This window comes from Indicator indicator, chromosome 31 (genome assembly GCF_027791375.1).
Source record: "Indicator indicator isolate 239-I01 chromosome 31, UM_Iind_1.1, whole genome shotgun sequence".
Lineage (NCBI taxonomy): Eukaryota > Metazoa > Chordata > Aves > Piciformes > Indicatoridae > Indicator > Indicator indicator.
Genome location: NC_072040.1, coordinates 12,072,093 through 12,094,649, shown reverse-complemented (window position 1 = coordinate 12,094,649; position 22,557 = coordinate 12,072,093). Strand labels below are relative to the sequence as shown.

At 48.9% G+C, this 22,557-nt stretch overlaps 1 protein-coding gene across 1 annotated transcript in view; it reads right to left on the bottom strand.

The window, feature by feature from the left end:
* The window catches only part of GREB1L (GREB1 like retinoic acid receptor coactivator), a 75,609-nt gene extending 55,988 nt beyond the window's left edge, over nt 1-19,621 (bottom strand). The window contains exons 1-5 of the mRNA XM_054394709.1: nt 19,465-19,621; nt 19,021-19,218; nt 8,963-9,139; nt 5,540-5,716; nt 924-1,046 (exon numbers count right to left, since the gene is read on the bottom strand). Coding sequence (XP_054250684.1) covers nt 924-1,046; nt 5,540-5,716; nt 8,963-9,139; nt 19,021-19,218; nt 19,465-19,621 — 832 coding nt within the window. The remainder of the gene's footprint in view (nt 1-923; nt 1,047-5,539; nt 5,717-8,962; nt 9,140-19,020; nt 19,219-19,464) is intronic.
* Nucleotides 19,622-22,557: the final 2,936 nt, after the last annotated feature.

Genomic DNA, 22,557 nt, shown 5'->3' with positions numbered 1-22,557 from the left:
TCAGTGACTACAACTCCATAACAAAGAATATCTTCAGTTTTTGGGGTTTGTTCCTTTTTAGCACACTTTGTCAGTGGAGAAAGCATTCTGACAACCTTAGCTTTGTGTCTGCATTTCACACTGCTCTAGAGAAATCTATGTCCTGGTACATACACATCAATTGATTACAACAACTGGAAGTAAATTTTCTCCTGTTTTTCATTTCTCAACAACTGGCACAAACAGATAGAAAGCCACAGAACAGCACAGATAAAGCTGCAATGAAGTAGTGAGGAAAAAAAAAAGCTCCAAGAAAAGCACCTGAGTTATTTGCAATAAATAAATAGAGACAAGAAACTGAGCTGCTGCTGCTTTATCAGCCAATGTCTGCTGTGTACAGTTTCTCCTGGCTGAAGGGAACCACTCACAGCTTTTGAGAGCAATCATAGGAAGCAAGTTAGCTCAGAGAGCACAAAGCTGCAGTGTGTGGATGGGGAATTCTAATTCCTTCAGTGAAATAAAATTTAAATAAATAAACAAGCAGGCAAATAGAAGCTGCCTCCCTAATCCCCAAAGGAGGTTATTTTCCTTCTCAAGTCAAGTGGTCCAGTTGCCACACTAAGCAAACCCTTCCCTGCAAATGGTCATTCAAGTTTTTGGAGATCTGCAAAACATGAAATGAAAGAAACACAGGGAACCACCGAATCGAATGAATCAGAAGATCTTTTGATATTTAACTAAGGACCCTGCTGAGGACTAAGCTAACATCTGGCCTCAGCTGGGACTTCACCTTTCACACAGCAAGTTTTGAAAGGCATCCTCCCCACTGCAACCTGGTCACTGCTTGAGGTTAACACCCAGCTGCTGACAGCACCCCTGCACCACCAGAACCTGAGGTAACTCAGCACCCCCAGAGTCACGGTCACAGCACCTTCAGCTCCTACCTGTCTGCGTGAACCCTGCCTTGTATCCATTAGCTGCTCCACCCTCTGGGGTCGTGGACGGCGACACGGCAGCATTGGGCTTAGCAGGGAGGCTAGCGGCAGAGGATTGCCTGCTTCTGCACTCTGCAAACGAAGCAGCTACAGTACAGATTAACGGCGCCTGCCTGCCAGCGGCCAGCACCGCAGCCACAGGCGACACAAGGGCAGCGCACACACGGACACGGCACCGGCAGGACACAGCACGGGCAGGACACACGGACACGGCACCGGCAGGACACAGCACGGGCAGGACACACAGACACGGCACAGGCAGGACACAGCACGGGCAGGACACACGGCACAGGCAAGACACACGGCACGGGCAGGACACACGGCCACAGCACGGGCAGGACACACGGCCACAGCACAGGCAGGCACACACGGCCACACACAGGCAGGACACACGGCCACACACAGGCAGGACACACGGCCACAGCACAGGCAGGACACACACAGACACGGCACGGGCAGGCACACACGGCACGGGCAGGACACACGGCACGGGCAGGACACACGGACACAGGGCATGGGCAGGACACAGGGCACGGGCAGGACACACGGACACGGCACGGGCAGGACACACGGCACAGGCAGGACACAGGGCATGGGCAGGACACACGGCACAGGCAGGACACACGGACACGGCACGGGCAGGACACGCGGCACAGGCAGGACACACGGCACGGGCAGGACACAGGACACGGGCAGGACACAGCCAGCAGCGGCAGAGGGCAGCGCTGGGGACAGCTCGGCTCTGGCAGGGCACTCAGCGACTTCTCGTTAAGGAACTGCCTGGGGGCATTCCACGCACCAGGCAAACACGGGGCAGATGCTGCCAACCGGCAAGAGCCCTCAGTTCATAGCTTCCAAGCAACGTGAAGGTTCTGGAGGTGTCCCGGGAGGCACCCAGCCACTTCTGCAGCACCATCTTTATACAAGCCATCAGAACCTGGCCTTCAAAAGGGGACATTGTGCTGAGACCCAGAGCCCCAGCACACCTCCACAAAACCTGCAGTGAGACCTCAGCACTGTCTGGGTGAAGAGTGAGTTAAGGGAAGAAAAGGTCACTTTAAAAATCACACATTCATCTGGTTTTAAAACTGAGATCTGATCAGATTTTTGTCTGAGGAGCAGGGAGTGGTTGAAGGCATTTCTCTTCTTCTACCCAGACCTTCATTGTAAGTGAAGGGTAAAGGGTTACCAGATGGGTGGCAGCAAGGTGGGGATAGAGGCTGCAAAAACAATGCCTGTGAGGTCTGTTCTTCGCTAATTTTCTAAGCCTTTCTGGGTGCTGAAAACACTGCAGTCAGCACGGAACCAACAGCACCCCAGGTGTGTGTTACCAGCACCCACATTAACCATGGCTGCACTGGGGTTCAGAGAAAGGATTCTAAAAGTAAAAGAAGGTTTCCTGTTCTCTCTTTGGAACTGCACTACCAAATGAAATCTTTCTGTAGTTTTTGTGTAAAATGCTGCTGCAAACCACCCCCACTCTCCACCAGCAGTTAATTAATTATCCTGCAACTGAGAAAAGAGCTGCAGCCAGCATCCCTTTGAAGCACTGGCTGATACAATACTGCAGCCACTCCTCCAGCTGATGATAACCATCTCTTGCGGGTGTCATGCTGCTATTCACAGCAGGATGTGACTCTCCAGATGCGTGTCAGTCTTGTGGACCTTCTCCTCTCCTCACATCATCCACTTTGGAACATCTGGCAGCAGATCAAACTCTGCCTTTACTGAGTGAGACTACCGCTGAGGGATATAGACATAGACACCAGCTTAGTACACAGTGAGTAGGCAAGCCATGCTGTGAGTAGGTAAGCCATGCTGTGGGTAGGCAAGCCATGCTGTGAGTAGGTAAGCCATGCTGTGAGTAGGCAGCCATGCTGTGAGTAGGTAAGCCATGCTGTGAGTAGGCAGCCATGCTGTGAGTAGGCAGCCATGCTGTGAGTAGGTAAGCCATGCTGTGAGTAGGCAGCCATGCTGTGGGTAGGCAGCCATGCTGTGAGTAGGCAAGCCATGCTTTGAGTAGGTAAGCCATGCTGTGAGTAGGCAAGCCATGCTGTGAGTAGGCAGCCATGCTGTGAGTAGGCAAGCCATGCTGTGAGTAGGCAGCCATGCTGTGAGTAGGCAGCCATGCTGTGGGTAGGCAGCCATGCTGTGAGTAGGTAAGCCATGCTGTGAGTAGGCAGCCATGCTGTGAGTAGGTAAGCCATGCTGTGAGTAGGCAGCCATGCTGTGAGTAGGCAGCCATGCTGTGAGTAGGCAAGCCATGCTTTGAGTAGGTAAGCCATGCTGTGAGTAGGCAAGCCATGCTGTGAGTAGGCAGCCATGCTGTGAGTAGGCAAGCCATGCTGTGAGTATGCAGCCATGCTACGAGTAGGTATGCCATACTCTGAGTAGGTAAGCCATGCTGTGAGTAGGCAAGCCATGCTTTGAGTAGGCAGCCACGCTGTGAGTAGGCAAGCCATGCTGTGAGTAGGTATGCCATGCTGTGAGTAGGCAAGCCATGCTTTGAGTAGGTATGCCATGCTGTGAGTAGGTAAGCCATGCTGTGAGTAGGTAAGCCATGCTTTGAGTAGGTAAGCCATGCTGTGAGTAGGTAAGCCATGCTGTGAGTAGGCAAGCCTTGCTTTGAGTAGGTATGCCATACTCTGAGTAGGTAAGCCATGCTGTGAGTAGGCAAGCCATGCTTTGAGTAGGTAAGCCATTCTTTGAGTAGGTAAGCCATGCGGTGAGTAGGTAAGCCATGCTTTGAGTAGGTAAGCCATGCTGTGAGTAGGTAAGCCATGCTGTGAGTAGGCAAGCCATGCTGTGAGTATGCAGCCATGCTATGAGTAGGTAAGCCATGCTGTGAGTAGGTAAGCCATGCTGTGAGTAGGTAAGCCATGCTGTGAGTAGGTAAGCCATTCTTTGAGTAGGTAAGCCATGCTGTGAGTAGGTAAGCCATGCTGTGAGTAGGTAAGCCATGCTGTGAGTAGGTATGCCATACTCTGAGTACGTAAGCCATGCTGTGAGTAGGTAAGCCATGCTGTGAGTAGGTATGCCATGCTGTGAGTAGGCAAGCCATGCTGTGAGTAGGTATGCCATGCTGTGAGTAGGTAAGCCATACTATGAGTACGTAAGCCATGCTGTGAGTAGGTAAGCCATGCTGTGAGTAGGTATGCCATACTCTGAGTAGGTATACCATGCTGTGAGTAGGTAAGCCATGCTGTGAGTAGGTATGCCATGCTGTGAGTAGGTATGCCATGCTGTGAGTAGGTAAGCCATGCTGTGAGTATGCAGCCATGCTGTGAGTAGGTAAGCCATGCTGTGAGTAGGTATGCCATACTCTGAGTAGGTAAGCCATGCTGTGAGTAGGTATACCATGCTGTGAGTAGGTAAGCCATGCTGTGAGTAGGTATGCCATACTCTGAGTAGGTAAGCCATGCTGTGAGTAGGTATACTATGCTGTGAGTAGGTATGCCATACTCTGAGTAGGTAAGCCATGCTGTGAGTAGGTAAGCCATGCTGTGAGTAGGTATGCCATACTCTGAGTAGGTATACCATGCTGTGAATAGGTAAGCCATGCTGTGAGTAGGTATGCCATACTCTGAGTAGGTATACCATGCTGTGAGTAGGTAAGCCATGCTGTGAGTAGGTATGCCATACTCTGAGTAGGTAAGCCATGCTGTGAGTAGGTAAGCCATGCTGTGAGTAGGTATACCATGCTGTGAGTAGGTATGCCATACTCTGAGTAGGTAAGCCATGCTGTGAGTAGGTAAGCCATGCTGTGAGTAGGTATACCATGCTGTGAGTAGGTATGCCATACTCTGAGTAGGTAAGCCATGCTGTGAGTAGGTATACCATGCTGTGAGTAGGTAAGCCATGCTGTGAGTAGGTATGCCATACTCTGAGTAGGTATACCATGCTGTGAATAGGCAGCCATGCTCTCCTTGGGTTGTTATAGCTCCAAACCCCTGCATCCTTCAGTAACAGACTCCTTGGGGCCACAGATGTAACCTCTTCAGCACAGCACATTGCCCAGGCTGCTCCAGTAGAAGGAAAGCCCAAGTGTAAAACTCCCCATAAAGGGCAGAGGATGCAAGATTTCTCCTCTTGCCTTGAGTGCAGTGGCCTGAGCTTTCTTCATCTCATGGCATGCTGCTGTCCTCAGGCATCAGACAGACTGAACTGCACTTGCTAAGATGAGTATCAGTGGAAAGGCAGTGTTGGAGCCCTGGCTGTGAGTCATCTTGCCTCAGGCACAGCAAAGAACCAGCAGACTGAGCAACCTTCTTCCTTCCACCAAGTGGCCTGCACATTCTAAGGGCAGATTCAGGACTGCCACTGAAAGTGTGGGGAGATGGAGGATGACCACTTACCACTGCATGATTATTATTAATATTTAAATAAAGCTCTCTGGCAAACCCCAGACTTCAGTGCAATCAGTGGGAACTTTTCCTTCAAGCAGTAAAAGAACATCATGCACAAAGCCTCTTTTGAATACATTTGCAACAGCAGCTTCCCATTTTCCATTCCACATCACAGCAGTATGACATAAAAAGCCCCTGAGTGAGTGGGCACTTGGTTACCTTTCCAGCAAATCAGAGGTCCCTTGGATAGCACACCTTGGGAGCTTCTTACTAGGTAGTACTTTAAGTGCTTCTGCTTCTTGGGCTGAGTGGTTAATTTCAGGTTGATGTGATTGGAAAACTCTGTGAAATATCGAAACCCTCTTTCTCCACAGCCTATACAATTCCCAGAAAATCCTGGAAGAAGGAAGCAGAAGATACACACAGGGATTCAATGACTTGTGCCCTCTGCTAGGAATGAGGCCACTTCAACAAACCTGCAGAGCCAGTTCAGAGTGACCTGAGGTCTCCAGCCAGACACCTTCTGCACCTGCCCTGCACAGTACTTGTGTGCCAGGAAACAGCCAAACACAGACAGATATTAGCCTTGGCTGCTCTGAAACTCTCCCATCTTCCTAGGTCATGCAACCATTCTACCCCCAGTTTCCCACTCTGCACAGCACAGAGAAGAATAACTACTTGGCAGGGGGAGAACTGTAATGCCAGGGTGGGAAAAGAAAAAGACAAATTTCCTTCTTGATTAAAGGAACATTTGGGGTAAAAGCCTCACAGGATCACCTGGGTTCCAAGCTGTGTGCTTCTCTCTCACAGCAGTGGCTAATCCACTGGAGACACTGCACCTTCATGGCACTCAAATTCACCTTACTATCTACTACATATTCTAGAGACTCCTTATATAAAGCAATTTTCAAGTGAGCTGGACCTTACAGCTTATTAAGGTCTTTAAAGCAGATGTTTGAGGTGAAGATTTTCATGGCTTCAGACTGTTTTTAACAACCTCCAGCCTCTCCTGAAAGCAGCAGACTTAGGAACAAATGGCTCCAACATTGTTTTGAGAAGGGGGTGAAGCTTTGAGCTGAGGTCTGGAGGAGAGGGTTCAGGCTTCTTATGGTTTGAGGCTGGATGACTTTGAGAACCACAGAGTGGAAGACCTCCAGGAGGGCCAGAAGGGTCCAGGGATGGACCAGAAAGGGTAAATTGTTTATTCTATCCCATAGTTCTGCTGTCTCTTTATAAGCAGGCTGTGCTGCCAGCTCTTTCTCTTTTCTCACCTCTGAATCGTTTTCAACTCTTAATGAAGAAATATTTTGTATTTCTGGAGCATCAATAATTATTTATAATAGTTCTGGGCAGAGTAAAACCTAGAAGTGCTTTATTTGGGGAGTTATCTGTTGTTGTTTGAGTATTTCTTTCCTATTTACGAATCAATTTGAGATCTGCCACAGAACAATTCTTCATTCTCACTAGATCATTATTTTCCACAGTGCCAAGCACCTTGGAGAACACTGGTGTATCAGTGTGAGCTGAAATTCCCCCCCTCAACAACAATAACCAGGCTAGCCCAGTCTGGAAGCGAATGCAAGCTGTATTTACAAAGCAGAATCTACAATCTATGATGAAATGCAATGAATATGTACAAATAGACAAAATTCACAACATTCACAAATATATACAATCAACAGAAAGCACAACCAAGCTCCCTTTGCTTCCCCCCAAAGGGGACCCTTCCCAAAGGGGCCTCCCTCCCAGGAGCTTCCTCCCAGACCCCCTGGCAGAAAGCAGAGTTAGATAGAGCAGAAAGTTGTTAACTTAGCTGCCAAGGTCAGGGTGTTATCTTCAGCCAGAAGAGAAGAAGAAACAGCAGCCAGACAGCCCAGCAACTGCCCCCACTGCCGAACGCAGAATGTGCAGAATGCCTACTTTGTTTTGGGTAATAGTTCTTAAACATTTCTATCTATCCAATGGAAGTGTTTAGAACAATCAGTGTTTTGCTTTCTTACACCCAATAGTGACTTATTTACAATCTTTCACTTTTCTGTTTTGAACTTTGCAAGGAAAAAATTAAAAAGACAGTTTCAAACCATCACAACTGGCTCCTGTCAGCCACATTTGTAGTTTTGTGGGAAAGATATTCAGTCTTTTTGACAAAATTCACCTTCCATCAAAGTCTGATTAATTAGACCATTGTCTTCAGCCTTGCTGTGCCTCATTGTCATCCTTGGCCATCATGGTGCTGAGGATGCCAAGAAGCAGATTTCCTCATCCTGTTTCTCATGGGCCTGAATCAGTCCCTCCCCTCTCCCCTGCAGCCCACAGGAACTGCTGGTGCATTCCATAGCTATCAGAAACAGGCATCAGAGTCTCACAGAGATACTGAATCAGTGCTTAGCTCTTGGGTACCAGTTCCACAGGCCTAGAGGCACTGAAATAGGCACCACCAGCAATGGCAGAGCAGATACAGGTCACCAGGTTCGTCATCAGAGATGGTAGATGGGGGCAGGGGAAGAGGAAGGCTTACCAGAGACAAGCTGTACCACATCTACTCAGACTAAACACCATCTGTCTGTCTAACTGACAGTTCTTATAGATCAATTCTTGACACTTCCCCTGCTCAGCAGGGGGTGGAAGCTCCTCTGAGGATGGCAGGATACACCAAAGCACCCTACGATCCCACATCCCCAGCTGCAGCCAACAAGGGCACACCACCCAGCTCCTGTCTAACCCCTGGCCTTCTGCCTTAGGTGCAAAGGTTTACAGTGTGCAGAAGGACATTCAATTGGTTTAAGGGGAAAACAACATTAGAGCACACAGGCCCCAAGATGAGATGTTTTCAGCAGCTACACAACAGATCTCTGGTCAGGAGCTGGCTTCAATCAGGGTATTTATGCTTTACTGTGATTTCTTCCCTGTTAGAAGGGGTTTATGAAGATTCTTTAGGCATCAAGATGACTGGTGGGAGAAATGAGAGAGTAAATTCAAAACAATCCAGAATGCATTTGATCACTTTTACCAGCCTGTTCAAATGGGGACCAGTTGTGTGCCAGGCAGAAAATCTTGGTGCACACACACCTGGTTTCCAGCACCAAGCATTCTTGTATCACCATTTTAAAGCTTATAAATGTGACCAATGGTGACGTAAATCTGTTGGGCTTTGTTTTCCCCCTCCTACATACTAGATTTTGAGAAGCAAACAGCCCTTGGAGCTCCTCTTGAGCCCAATGTTCCTGGTGCAGCCAAGGGCAGATATTTTTCCTTAATCTACAGAAAAATAGATAAGCTCATCTTCAACAGTTGCATGAGCGACTGAAAGGAAATGAAAATGCTGTAAGCATCACTAGAGATAAAGAGCATGTGAATAGGTCACATTTAGAATGCCAGGCCTCCAGTGGACTCCAGCCCACACAGAAATCACTGAGCTTCAATTGTGCTTAATTGTGGAAGCAGAGACTCGTTTTAAAATGGGCTTTAAAGGCAGCTTCAGCTACAGATTTAACGTCATAAACCCAAGCCTCTCCTCAACGTGTTTCTAACAGAAGCTCATTAGCTGAAATGAATTCAGAGAATTCTGAACTGACTTTTTTTATTCTGAATTATTATGGTGTGATAAATATTTTTTTTAAAAAAATATAAAAAACCTCTTACCTAAAAGTGCATTTTTTCCATGATCATCTGGCAAAAACCGCTTGTCCACAGCGCAGACAAGAATGTGCTCAGGCAGGTTGGGAGATTTGGCTCCTACTAAGAGGAAGCCTGCTGGGATCTCAATTTGCTCCATGCACAGTGATACCAACCGTAAATCCTTGCCTGCTTGACAAAAACCTACAACACAAAACACAGGAGACATCTTCAAAAGGCTTCCTTCAGTTTGCTTCCTTTCTGCAGTCACAAAAGCCAAGGGGGCTTCACAGCCTGATGCTGTAACTGGGGGGTTTAATATCTCCTTCTCAAGGGATGCAGAGGAAATGGAGATAGCATCTCATCAAGGCCCACTAGCTCAGGGCTCCAGGGAGAAGAGAGAAGCATTGTTTTAAAGAGAACCTCAGGCAGAGAAGAGACACAAGTCTCTAAAGACCAGACCTCAAAAGGCTCAGAAACTCAATTTTCCAAAAATGTTCAAAACATGAGGAAAGTTTGTGATTTTATAACAGAAAATAGCTCTTCAAACACACCCAAGAACAAGTTTTTCTGTGCTGAATTTTAGTTTACAGTCTTGTCAAGAAAAGAGGATTTGTTTTTGTTGCTTGTAAGAGGCTGGCAGTGGTACACAAACGTCACCAAGCCCTGCACAGGAATGACAAAATGCAGCAGCTGAAGTTTGGGACTGGCTGCTACAGGAAATACTTCACCTTTGGATTTTTACCTTGTCTATACATGTCAGGAATTCCAGAAAGCACAAGATTGATTCCCTGTTGTCAGAGATGCTTTCTGGAAGTCTCCAACTGAGTCTCTTGCAGTCTCACTGCACTGCATGACCTCAAGTCTCCAGTTAGGTCTTCCCCCTGACCCCCCTGCCACATGCACACAAAATAAAATCATAACCTTGGTTCTTGTGCAACAGCTGAGATAAAGCCAGAGACAGAAGTGAACATAACTAAGCACTGGAGCAAACTTCTGCTGTTCCCTGTCCTGCTGTGGGCAGGTGGCAGGATGGGGCATGCAACAGGGCACGGCAAGGCAGCCCAGAGCTGGCTGGGCACTGCAATGGAGCCCATGGGAGCACAGAACTCAGAGGAGTTTGGCAGCCATGCACCAAGCAGCCATGGTGGGGATTTTGGAAAGGTTGTGTGGGACAGCTTGGAGCAATTACAGGAACTTGGGAGGTCCGGCTGGACCAATTTTTCGCTCAAACTAAAGCCAACCTCAAAGTTCAATTATTTTGACCAAGCACATTAACAGCAACATCCAAAGGCTCCTCTGCTAGCTTCACCTCTGGACTTACAGGGAACAGTTTTGGTACAACTTCATCATATTATTTTTACTGAGAAATTTCTACTTTCAAGTGAGGAAATGACAGGTGTGAGAGAAAGCAACAGTTATGTGGCTTCCTCTACCTGACTCCTAACATGGTGCTCCCCTCTGGTTCTCCCTTCTTCAGCTGCAAGATCAGTGCTGCAGACTGGCCTCATGCATCTCCCAGCAGCAGCTGGTGGAAATCCACTCTGTTTCAGGACCACAGAATGGTTTGGGTTGGAAAGGACCTCCAAAGCTCACCCAGTCCAACCCCTGCTGCAGTCAGCAGGGACATCCTCCACTAGATCAGGTTGCCCAGAGCCCTGTTGAGCCTCACCTTGAATATGCTGAGGAACTTTTTAGGGTGTATGGGAGTGATAGGACTGAGGGGAAAGGAGCAAAACTAGATGTGGGTAGGTTCAGATTGGATGTTGGAAAGAAATTCTTCCTTATGAGGGCTGTATCCAAAGCTGCGTGGCCAGAGATGGAGAGAGAGGATCCTGCCCCTCTGCTCTGCTCTGGGGAGACCTCACCTGCAGGGCTGTGTCCAGCTCTGGGCAACACAAGTGTGACATGGACCTGATGGAGCAGGTCCAGAGGAGGCCACCAAGATGATCACAGACTGAAGCACCTCTGCTATGGGGCAGGCTGAGAGCACAGGGGCTGTTCAGCCTGGAGAAGAGAAGGCTCCAGGGAGATCTTAGAGCTGCATTTCAATATCTGAAGGGCATCTACTGGAAGGCTGGGGAGGCACTGTTCAGAAGGGCCTGTGGTGGTAGGACAGGGGGCAATGGTTGGAAACTGGAGAAGGGCAGAGTTAGGTTGGACATCAGGAGGTAGCTCTGCACAGTGAGGGTGGTGAGACACTGGAACAGGCTGCCCAGGGATGTGGTTGAGGCCCCATCCCTGAGATATTCAAGATCAGACTTGATGTGGCCCTGAGCAGCCTGCTCTAGCTGGAGGTGTCCCTGCTGAGTGCAGGGGGGTCAGACAAGGTGACCCTGGAGGGTCCTTCCACCCCAATGCAATTGGCCAATCTCCCACAGCATTCTGACCTCAGCCCACTGCAGAAGGGTAGGGCTGGCCCCCAGGCTTTTGTGCAGCAGTGGCTCAGGACTGGGCATCCAGGGAGCATTGTGTTTAACATCACTCATGAAGCACTTCAGTGGTGCTGTTGGTGCTCCTGCTGTTTCTCCTCCCTTCATACTGTTCTAGTAAGCTCCTAGTCTCAGCCCATGGGAGTTTGCATTTGGCTCCAGATTTTTCTTCCCAACCCATTGGGGGTGGGCAGTGAGCTGGTAGCTGCATGGGGCTCAGCTGCTGGCTGGGGCTAACCCATGGCAACAACATGGCATGGGTCTGTATGAGTCAGTATCTCCAAGTAAAGAACATCCCCATCACAATCATCCACACCATTGTTAAAAACACATCAAACTAAATGTGAAATGGCTGTAAGGCCTGTTAACACTTCAGCTACTTGTACAGACCCACAGAGTTGTTTTGGCTGGAAGAGCCCTCCAAGCTCAGCCAGTCCACCATCAACCCAACCCCACCATGGCCACTAACCACGTCCCACAGTGCCATGGCCACAGGTTTCTGGAACACCTCCAGGGATGGGGACTCCACCATCTCCCCGGGCAGCCTGTTCCAATCCCTGACTACTCTGGCAGCAAAGACATTTTCCTCATGTCCAACCTAACCCTCCCCTGGCACAATTTCAGGCCATTGCCTCTCCTTCTATCACCTGAGACTAGGGAGCAGAGCCCAACCCCCACCTCACTGCAAACTCCTTTCAGGGAGCTGTAGAGCAATGAGGTCTCCCCTCAGCCTCCTCTTCTCCAAACAACTCCAGTTCCTCAGCCACCCCTCCCCAGACCTGTTCTCACACATGACTTACAGTTAGTCCATGTTTGTTACAGAAATTTTAAGGCAAACAAACACCCCACTGGAAGAAGACCCTGGCTAAGGCTCTGAGAAGCCATCAGCTTAGCCAAGAGCCACCTCCACCATTACTGATGTGTGCTGTGCTACAGCCCAGAGTTTAACCCTTCAGCACAAGCACTGGCAGTGAGAGTTTACAGCTTTGACCTCAACACATCAGCAGGCAGAGCATGCACGAAGTGAAATGCACAGACTGAGCCAGCAGGAGCTGCCCAGCAAGCAGAAGCCTGTCCAGAACAGGGGCTGATACAGGTTCAGTCTTGTGCCCACTCCCCACCATCTGCTGAACCACTTCTTGTCTGCAGAGTTTCTTCAGTTAGTCAGACAGCTCAGCTCCTTCCAATGGCAATCTGGCTTGGGCTGACTCCTCACCTGGGCTTTCTCCTAGCCATGAATTCACATGAAGTGCCCCAGGGGTTTAGTTACCAATCAGTGGATGTTACAGTAACCCACCAAGAAGTCATTACAGGTGTTTTAGGGAAAAAGCATCAAAACTGCACATTTAAAGCAAAATTGTTTTCTGATCAGATGGAGTTTGATTTTAGTGTGCTAAACCCTTCTGAAGTGTTTTCCTCAGAGATCTCCTGATCTTAATGAAACAGAAGGCTGAGCATTGTCTGGGCTTGCCAACGTAATTTAGAAAGCAGCAGTTCCAGGCTAGGAACAAAACTCCCTTACACTCAGCAGAGCATTTGCTTGTTCAAGTCTTTATGCCATTTGGGTGCTGTGTCCAGAATTTTCCAAGCTGGCCTTAGATATTTAGGTGCCCAGGGAGGTCTCAGTAGCTGACATGTTCAGAAAACACCACTCTGCACCCAGATTTACAGAGAAAACTTCCCCACTGCTGACAATGTGGGCAAACAGGAAAGCTGCAGATAAGGATTATGAAACAGCCAGTGCAGGAAGGTTACAGACAGAATGAACCTCTACCTTTACACAATTCCTCTTCAGCCTTGCCTCCATCTCAAAATGTTCAGGAAATGCCCAGAAGCACAAAGGGCAACCAACAGAATCACAGAACCTCAGAATGTTAGAGGTTGGAGGGATAGCACTGGTAATCCTGGGACACCAAAGGAGGCAGGATTTGGGTTGTCAGCATTGTTCACAGTCCTGTTTCAGTACAGACTTGCTTTCAGAAGGAGCCCAGGAGGTGGAAAGGGATGGATTCTCTAGGAAGAACTTAGAGTCTCTTGGGATGCTGGAGGGTTTTGCTGTCCCAAATAGCTGAAGCAATGCTCCTGCAATCCACAGCATCTCACATGAAATCAAAAGCTTGGCTAGGAGCAAAACAACTTCAGCTACTCCCTGAGCACATCACTGTTCTGCAGGGGTTCCCAGGGGAGAAGGTACAGGCAAACCCCAAGAATCCCACCAGCACCTTAACAAGTTTCTAAGCCTTTCTCAGCAACAGTGCCCATTGAAACAAACAGAGGTATCTCCATCTGCTCTCAGACCCCAAAGCACCCAAAGCACTCTCAGATGCCTTTCCTGTTCCCCTGCCTCCTTGCACAACCTGCTCTGGCACCCTCCTCTGCCGTGGCTGGTGACATCTGTGGCTCAGGGGCGGGGCTGTGCAGGCTGGCTGGCCAGCACATGCCTCTCGAATTACTTCTCTGCCGCAGGGGACATTAACCCGGGGACACCGATGTCATCCAACCAGCTCCCGAACTTCACCAGTCCTGCTGAAATTCACTACCTTTAGGTGTGAATTTCACTTTAGGTGTGAATTGCCACTTTAGAAGTGGCAGAAAGCAGCTCCCAGCTGCCTGGCAGATGAGCTTACAGGCAGCTGCCAACACCTCATGTTCTGAGGTTGATGCTGAAAGGTTTCTACCAGCTCCCCTTCTGCAGAGGGGAAAGGGATCCTGATGGGCAAGCAGTGAGAGGGGACAGAACAGGCTGACCCTCCGAGTTTGTAGGGACTCCTCTTGTTCAGTCAGCAGCTGCAACAAAGGAGCCAGGGAGGGCTGCAGGGCTTGGCCAGGTACTGCTGGGGCTCACTGTCACCAGGAGACCTGGAGAGAACAGAAATCTGCCTCTGTGCAGAAGTCCTGTGTTTTCCTTCAAAGACATGCAGATGGCATACTCAAGAGGCCCCATTACCCTTCTTCCCCTTGGCTTTCAGGACTGCCAGTCACTCCTGCAGGTTTAAGTTCCTGTTGCTTTTTAAAACTGAATGAGAAAATTCCACCCAAGAAACCCTGATTCAGAAGCAAGTAACTGCCTGCAGGAGGAAGGAGGGCCTGACCCCTTTCTCTGCCACACTGCCTTTTTATGGCTAGCAAGCAACACACAGACCCCAACCTGATTTTCTTTCCTTTTTGCATGGGTTTGCACTGATGCTTATCTGCTGGAGATAACCATCTGCACATCACAAGACAGGATGTCTCTGTACAAGAACTTGTGCTGCCCATGTTTAAGATTTAGAACATGGCAAATCCATTGACATTTCACAGCTATTCACAGAATGTTAGGGGTTGGAAGGGACCTCCAGAGATCATCAGGTCCAACCTCTCCTGCCAGAGCAGGATCACCCAGAGCAGGTCACACAGGAACACATCCAGGTGGGTTTTGAAAATCTCTAGAGCAGAGACACCACAACCTCTCTGGGCAGCCTGCTCCAGTGTTCTGCCACTCTCACACAGAAAAATATTTCCCTTCTGTTCCTGTGGCACCTCCTTTGCTTCAGCTTGCCCCCAGTGCCCCTTGTCCTGTCCTTGGACATCCCTGAGCAGAGCCTGGCTCTGCCTCCCCACACTGCCCTGCACTTCTTTATCACCAGCAACTTGTAGTTACAACTACAGAATCATAGAATCATAAAATTGTTAGGGTTGGGAGGGACCTCAAGGATCATCCAGTTCCAACCCCCCTGCCATGGTCCTTCCCCAGCTTTCTTGTAGCCCCCTTCAGATAGGGGAAGCTTACAATACGGTCTCCTCGGAGCCTTCTCTTCTCCAGACTGAACAGCCCCAACTCTCAACTACCAAGAGCCGTCCCACAAAAAGAACAATGAAGAGCTTTTGCAGCCATTATCTGCCTTTCTTTGAAAGAAAACTCATTAGGCTTTCCTTCCGGGAAGAACATTTGCATTCTGCAACATCACTTCATTCACATCAATCCAGTCCCATCTTCCTGAAAAGGAAAATGCATTATCAAAACGGTCAACAGCTAGAAAGGCTGCAATCTTCCGAAAGCTGAACCTTGGCTGTGTCTGCCCTTTCCCCAGCAGTAACAAGTGGTTTCAACGTGAGGCACCAACTCTTTGTTGTACTGCAGTAAATGGACTATTTGCATAAGGAATTAGCTTCCCAGAATTACATATAAATTGCTGGCCACTGTCACTTGCTATTGTAACCTCACAGTAACTGATCAGGTGTTAAGTACCTGCTTACCTAATTGCTTCTGAAACTACCTCGGCCTTTCTTTAAGCATCAGGTAAATTGAGGATTTACTAACAAAAGAAAGGTGCCACTATTGTATTTCCCACAGCTTGCATAAAATGCTACTCCACAAATTAGCCACAGCCTCTTTTCAAAGCCAGAGCAAACAGGAGCTTCACAACAGCTTCCTGGATTGTTCTGCTGCATAGCTGAGGTACCTCTATGAAAATGAAGAAGGATGTCTCTTGAACCTTACTTCCACGGATGGTGTAAGTTAGTTACAAAAGTTTGAGCAGAAGAAAAACAAGGCCCTGAAAATAAATTAATCCCTTTTACAAGTGAGGATCAGCAGCAAATGCTCTTTGCAAGGGGCTAACAGGAGGGTGAAGGGATCCACTACAGGGAAGGAGCACCCAACAAACTCACTTGTAAGGCACGTCTCATTTTTAACCAGTCACTAAAGGCATTAGAATCTGCTTTCTGCAGCAGTGTGACTGACAGCTCAGCCCTCTGAATAAAGGTACAGAAAATAGCACTCTGGTTATGGCATACATCCTGAATTCAGGAAAAGCAAATCCATTACCAGGGAAAAAGATTTCACCCGCCCTGTGCTCAAAGGGGGGAGCCAGTTTTGACAGGCAGCAGAGATGTGAACTGCAGGCCCCAGTGGCAGTGTTTTGCTCTTGGACAAGCAGTTAAACACACCCAAGCACTGACCTTGGCTTCCGTCAGTCTGTCAGTGTTCTTTAAGGTTTGCCTGATGTTATTTACCTTTGTAATTACATAACTAAGACAAGGGAAGCAAACAGTGGCAACAATCCTTTCTTACATCTCCGGAAGGGCACAGTCAGGAGATGGGATACAGTCTGCAGCATGACTGTTTGGGAACCTGGGTGTTCTGGACACTCACAGAAAGCTGTCCCAAGAGACCAGCAGCAGTATTTGAAATATGTCTTTTCCTTTCCTTTTCCAGATACAAACCCACTGCTCTCTCAGATCAGCTCCTTGACACTGAAGAGCAGATTGCACAGGTTGTGTACATTCAGAATGGTGAACTTGACAAAAACTAACAAACCCCCTAAAATTCTGCAGCTGGAACACAGGGCACTTCCTTCTAGTGTGCTCTGATCATAAAAGACTTCCAGACAAAACCCAAGCCACAGAGCTGCCCCAAGAAGGTCACCTTTCTCCAGGACACACTAAAAAGGACAATGTTCTACCTATCCCTCTTACATCTGCTATGGAGCTACAGCATAACCTGGCAAGCTGCAGTGCACAGCCACAGCAGAGGGCTGCATTGCTTCAGAGCTGAGCACCTCCTGGCACTGCTACACTGGGCAGGTCTCATCCTCATGATACAATCCTGAGCAGAAGCAGCAGAGCAACTGGTGGACACAGAACAGTCTACACATGGAGAAGACAGGCTGGAAGCTCACAACTGTTTGGATGTGGTGTGCAACCAGGGGTCAGCAGAACATGAGACTGAGAAAGATCTCTTGATCTCATATAGAAAGTTCTTTCACAATCAAACACATGGTAGCCTTGGAATCACACAGTATATTTGGTCCTTCTCCTGCTGCTGGAGGGCTGGTCCAGAACGGTGTCATCAGTGAAGAAACTACACCTTTGGCATTCACAACCAGTAACGTTTCTGCAGGGCCCTGTTAGCATCACCAACTCTCCCTCCTTACTGTTTCCTCCTTGCTATATTCAGAAGGCAGGAGCATAATCAGCTCAGCTTTTGTCCTAGCAGGCAGAGAGCTTCATTAGCCAGAATCCCTTCCTATTTCCATACTGTTGGTTCTCCTCCACATCCTGCCCAGCTTATTTTATATCTCACTTTACAACAGAAATGATCAGAACTGTTCCTTCTCTCCACAGGAGACTTTGCAGCCTTCATTCACACTTACCCTCAGCTGAGAATCCCTTCCTAGCAATCCATCATTTCATACTTCCTCCTGCTCTCCTCCCAGCAGCTCACAAGCCTCCAAAGCATAGCAAACACACTGCTCTGTGAAAAACAAATTCTCCCAACAATATTCCCCAGCCTCCCACAGCAGCCAGTCCCTCTGGTTTTGTGTTATAAGGAAAATGCTCACTGAACCTGCATTTGGAAGGGGAAAAGGCAAAAATAACAACATTAGTCCCTGTCTACCCAAGAACTAGCAGTGGTTAGAGCTTATGTCCATCACTGTGTGCAACCACACGACACAGCAAGGTACAAAAGCATTCTACAAAGCACAGCTGATGAGTTCTGCATAGGGAAGCCCAGAACTCAGGAAGATGTTGAACAAAATGTCAAGAAAGGCTTTTGTGCCTGAGGGGAAGGGTTGTTTGTTTTCAGGTGTTTGAGTGGTGTAGGGAGGTGTTCCTAAGAGAAGAGCACCTAATGAATATGAACAGATCTTCCCTCTTGCCCTGGTTTCAGCTAGGATAGGGTTAATGTTTTCACAAGCAGCTGGCAGAGGCCCCAGCACAGCCAGCTGGGCCAGCCAGTGGGACAGTCAGTGCCCCCCCATGCCCACTGTATGGGGGGTGGAGGGGCTGACCCAGGCAGGCCCTGCAGGTTTGTCACAAAGAGGTGAGCTTCTCCTGTTTGAAATTACTCACTTGCTACATTCCTTCAGCAGTGTTCCTGGGATTCTTGGTGTTTCTCTGTCCTTTGCATTTTTTATTAAACTCTCCCTAACCCAATCCAATTTCCTTCCCATCCCACCAAGGGGTGGGGGGCAGCATGGGAACAGTTGTGTGGGGCTCAGTTGCCAGCTGGAACTAAACTATGGCACTTGTTCAAGGAAGGTAAATCTTCAGAACACAACAGTAATGAGTTCATCTTATCCCATAATTGTTCTGTTCTGAAGTACATTTAGAACCCAACCCAAATAGTGCTGTCAACAATTTTGCTCATCTTGAACAACTATCAGGACAGCTCAGGGTAAGCAAGCAGTGGTCTGCAGGCAGGTGGGGAAGACAAACCAGACAAGCTTTTACTCTCTTCTCTCCTTTGGCAGCAGAAAGAACACCAAATCTCTTCTGCATTTTCTCTCTCTCCAGACTCATCCTTCTGCCTATGCAAGCAACTAAATCCAGCTTTGCCACCGTTTCTGAGAGCAGTTTAGAAATAGATGGAGAACCAGCCCCACTGACACTGACTTCCATAAGCTCTCTGAGGACAGTAAACCACTGCTAACCACAGAAAGCAAGGGGCTTTCAGAAACTAGCAAGGTGCCAAAGCCAGTCTTAGGCATTGCTTTCAAACAGTGCATTTTGTGTCCTGGAACAGGCCCTTGTAAGCTGCACCTTCTCAGATTTAGGGCTTTGCCTAGAAACTGTATCCCCAGACTGCCAAGCTGCAGAGTTTCTAGCTGGAGAGAGCATCACACTGGGAATTACTTGTAAAGATCACACAGCAAAAACATGGACACCAACCATCAGTAGTGCAAGACCCTTCTGGGGCAGGTTTCTGTGAATATGGGATTGGTGGACTACTCGAATCTGACATATCTTCCTCTTCCTCTTCATCTTCCATTTCATTGACAGCTTGGTTGGTAGAGAAGTCCAGGCTTCCATTTTGTGAATAGCGATGTACCAGCTCCTTGTCCAGCTCTTCCACCTTTGGCTTCACATCTGAGAACAATCAAAAGTACAGTAAAACTTTTCAACAGCACTTGCATCTGTCTTCTTTGACCACAGCCAGCATGCCATCCCCTCTACATGCCCTTCCTTCTCCATGCCATCCCTTCTCCGTAGTGAGGCCAGACTGTGTCACAGGAGGTGCTGCTGTGCAGCTCTTGGGGTTTTTCTAAAGCACCAGACTGCACCCTGTCCCCCCCAGCAAACAACAAGTGTGAGCTGCCATACTTTGCTGGTTACCTTCCGGCAAGAAGGGAGGCTGGTCGGGGTCCAGGTAGAGCTGGGAGAAGATCGGCCGCGGGACGACGCTGCTGCACCTCAGGGAAGCTTCTATGGAGTTGTGAAGAGCTTCTTCAAAACGAGCAGATTTCAGTTGCCCTGCATAGGAATTCCCCATGATCTGAAACCACAAAGAAAACAGCTGAGCAGGGGCTAGGGAAGGGCATCTGCAGACCATTTGCAAAGGAGGAGCAAGGTCTCATTAAGGTCCATGGTGAGAGTGACACAAAGTCAGTAAGGAAGGAGGCTATGACAGCAACGCCTCTGCCCAGCACTGCCCTTCCCCTTGCTCCCTCAGCCTGGCAGACTGCATCCTCTTGTCTTGATAGCAGCTTCTAGAACCTTGCCAACACTGCTCTGTGCCATCTGCACATATGGCCTGACAACAGCCTCTGCCTGCTGCAGAGTTTAATGCAGGGTGGATCAAATCACTGCTATTGCCTTTGCTAGGATTTTCAGAAGGGTGTGTAGCACAGACCATTACAACCAGTGAGTGTGGCTTCATCACTAACTGTCCAGCAAGTGTGTTTGCATCCAAACCACCTTTAAACACCTCCAGGGCTGGAGACTCCACCACCTCCCTGGGCAGCATTTCCAGTGTCTGACCACTCCTGCTGTGAACAAATGTTTCCTACTGTCCAGTCTGAACCTGCCCCAGTGCAGCTTGAGGCCATTCCCTCTTGTTCTATGGCTAACTACCTGAGAGAAGAGACCAGCACCAACCTCTCCACAACCTCCTTTCAGGGAGCTGTAGAGAGCCAGGAGGTCTCCCCTCAGTCTCCTCTTCTCCAAACTAACCATCCCCAGCTCCTTCAGTCTCTCTTCATCAGATCTGTATCAATGTGTCTGTATCAGTGGTGAACTGAAGAAACACTCAAGCAGAAGCAGCCCTGTAGGTCACTGCAGCCCACAGACCTGTGTTAGTGTGCTCAGCATTTGGGTACAGACTCCTTTAGTACCAGACTGGGCCAGGAAGGTTTTACAAAGAGCTGAGGGAGACTCCTGAACGATGACATTTCCCACTGTGCTGGACCATCACACACCTGATGTTCTCCAAAGAAACAGCAATCTGACACTTTCCAACTAACAAGGCTGCACATTGAGAGAAACTGATTGCAAAACAGAACTTTTCCCCAATGGGATTGATAGGAAAGTACAAACCTTTGTGATGTTATCTTTGTACTTCCCCTCACTAGGTGTCACCTAGCCCCATGACCAGGAAAAGACCTTGGCCAAGAAGATAAGTTGACATTTAGAAAACCTACAGTTCCACTTCTGCTTTATCACTGGGTTGCTCAAGGTCCTCAGGGCCACCTGTAAAAGTACAATAATGGTGACAGCCACTTAGAGCAGCATTTGAGCTCTGCTGGTTTAAACAAATCATAGAATGGTCTGGGTTGGAAGGGACCTCCAAAGCTCATCCAGTCTGACCTCCCTGCACTCAGCAGGGACATCCTCCACTAGATCAGGTTGCCCAGGGCCCTGTCCAGCCTCACCTTGAATACCTCCAGGGATGGGGCCTCAACCACCTCATGGGCAACCTGTTCCAGTGGTCCACCTCACAGTAAAAAACTTGTTCCTCACATCCAATCTCAATCTGCTCTTCTCTAGTTTGAAGCCATTGCCCCTGGTCCTGTCCCTGCAGCCCTTTGCAAACAGTCTCTCTGCAGTCTTCTTGTAGCCCCCTTCAGGTACTGGCAGGCTGCTACTAGGTCCCCCCAGAGCCTTCTCCTCTCCAGGCTGAACACCCCCAGCTCCCTCAGCCTGCCCCCATAGCAGAGCTGCTCCAACCCCCTGAGCATTTCCATGGCCTCCTCTGGACCCTCTCCATCAGGTCCATGTCCTTCCTGTGTTGAGGGCTCCAGAGCTGAACCCAGCACTGCAGGTGAGGTCTCCCCAGAGCAGAGCAGAGGGGCAGGATCCTCTCTCTCCATCTCTTTGGATGCAGCCCAGGCTGCCCTTGGCTTCTGTGCTGCAAGCTCACACTGTCTGCTCCTGTTCAGCTTCTCCCTCACCAGCACCCCCAAGGCCTTTTCCTCAGGGCTGCTTTCTATCCCCTCCTCCCCCAGCCTGTGCCGAGGACTCACACTAGTGGAACACAGGCATGAAGCTTAACTCATTACTCATCTCCAGCCTGGGAGAGAGACTCAGCTCCCTGTTCAGTCAGAGACTTCATATAACTTTGGGAAAAGACTTCCACATCTCTGACTTAGAGTGGCCTTCAGGAAGTGCTGGGGCAAGACCACTTCCCCACCCAGTCAGAGCCAACACAAACACCATTTCTGAACAGGACACAGTCAGGTATGTCAGCAATAAAGTTCTTAAGACAAGTAGGCTGTCTTCAGCATTCCAGACATTTTCATTCCATTTGGAAGCATCATGGACTGTGTACAAACAACACCACCAAATAAGGGACAAAGTCAAGCTGAAGAAGCATTAAGGTTGAAGTGCCCTGAATCCTGCCAGAGCCTTTGAACAAAGCTTTGCTGAAATCAGCTGAGTGCCTGCAGTCCTGCCTCTCTGGACACCAGTGAGGGTATTGCCACACATGTCAAGGGAAACATCACATCCAGTGACCATCAAACTGCACACCACAACATTTCATCTCTCTGCCGTAGTGGAGTCTCCATCTCTGGAGACTTCCAAGGCCTGCCTGGACATGATCCTGCCCTGTTCCTGTGTGACCTGCCCTGGCTGGACTCAGTGATCTTCAGAGGTCATTTCCAAGCCCCACCATGCTGTGATCCTGTTCATCCTCCATGTCTTCTACAACCCCTGTGCTGTGTAGAATCTATGCCAACTGTTTTCATTTTGCTGGGAATCTCTTGCTGAAGTACAGTTTGCACACAGCAAAATTGCTGATGAGCCAAGGCTATTGAATTTGCCTTCCCTGGAACCCAGACAGAGGATGGTGACAGTTGCAGGTGACCTGAGGAGGTTGGTCACTATTACTGGAGGCTGTTTCTAGTCTGCTAAGAGCAAACAAGATTGCCCTTGGTGATGTCAAGGAAGGAAAGCAGAGGAACAGCAACTTGTGCCCGCACTGCTCCCTGC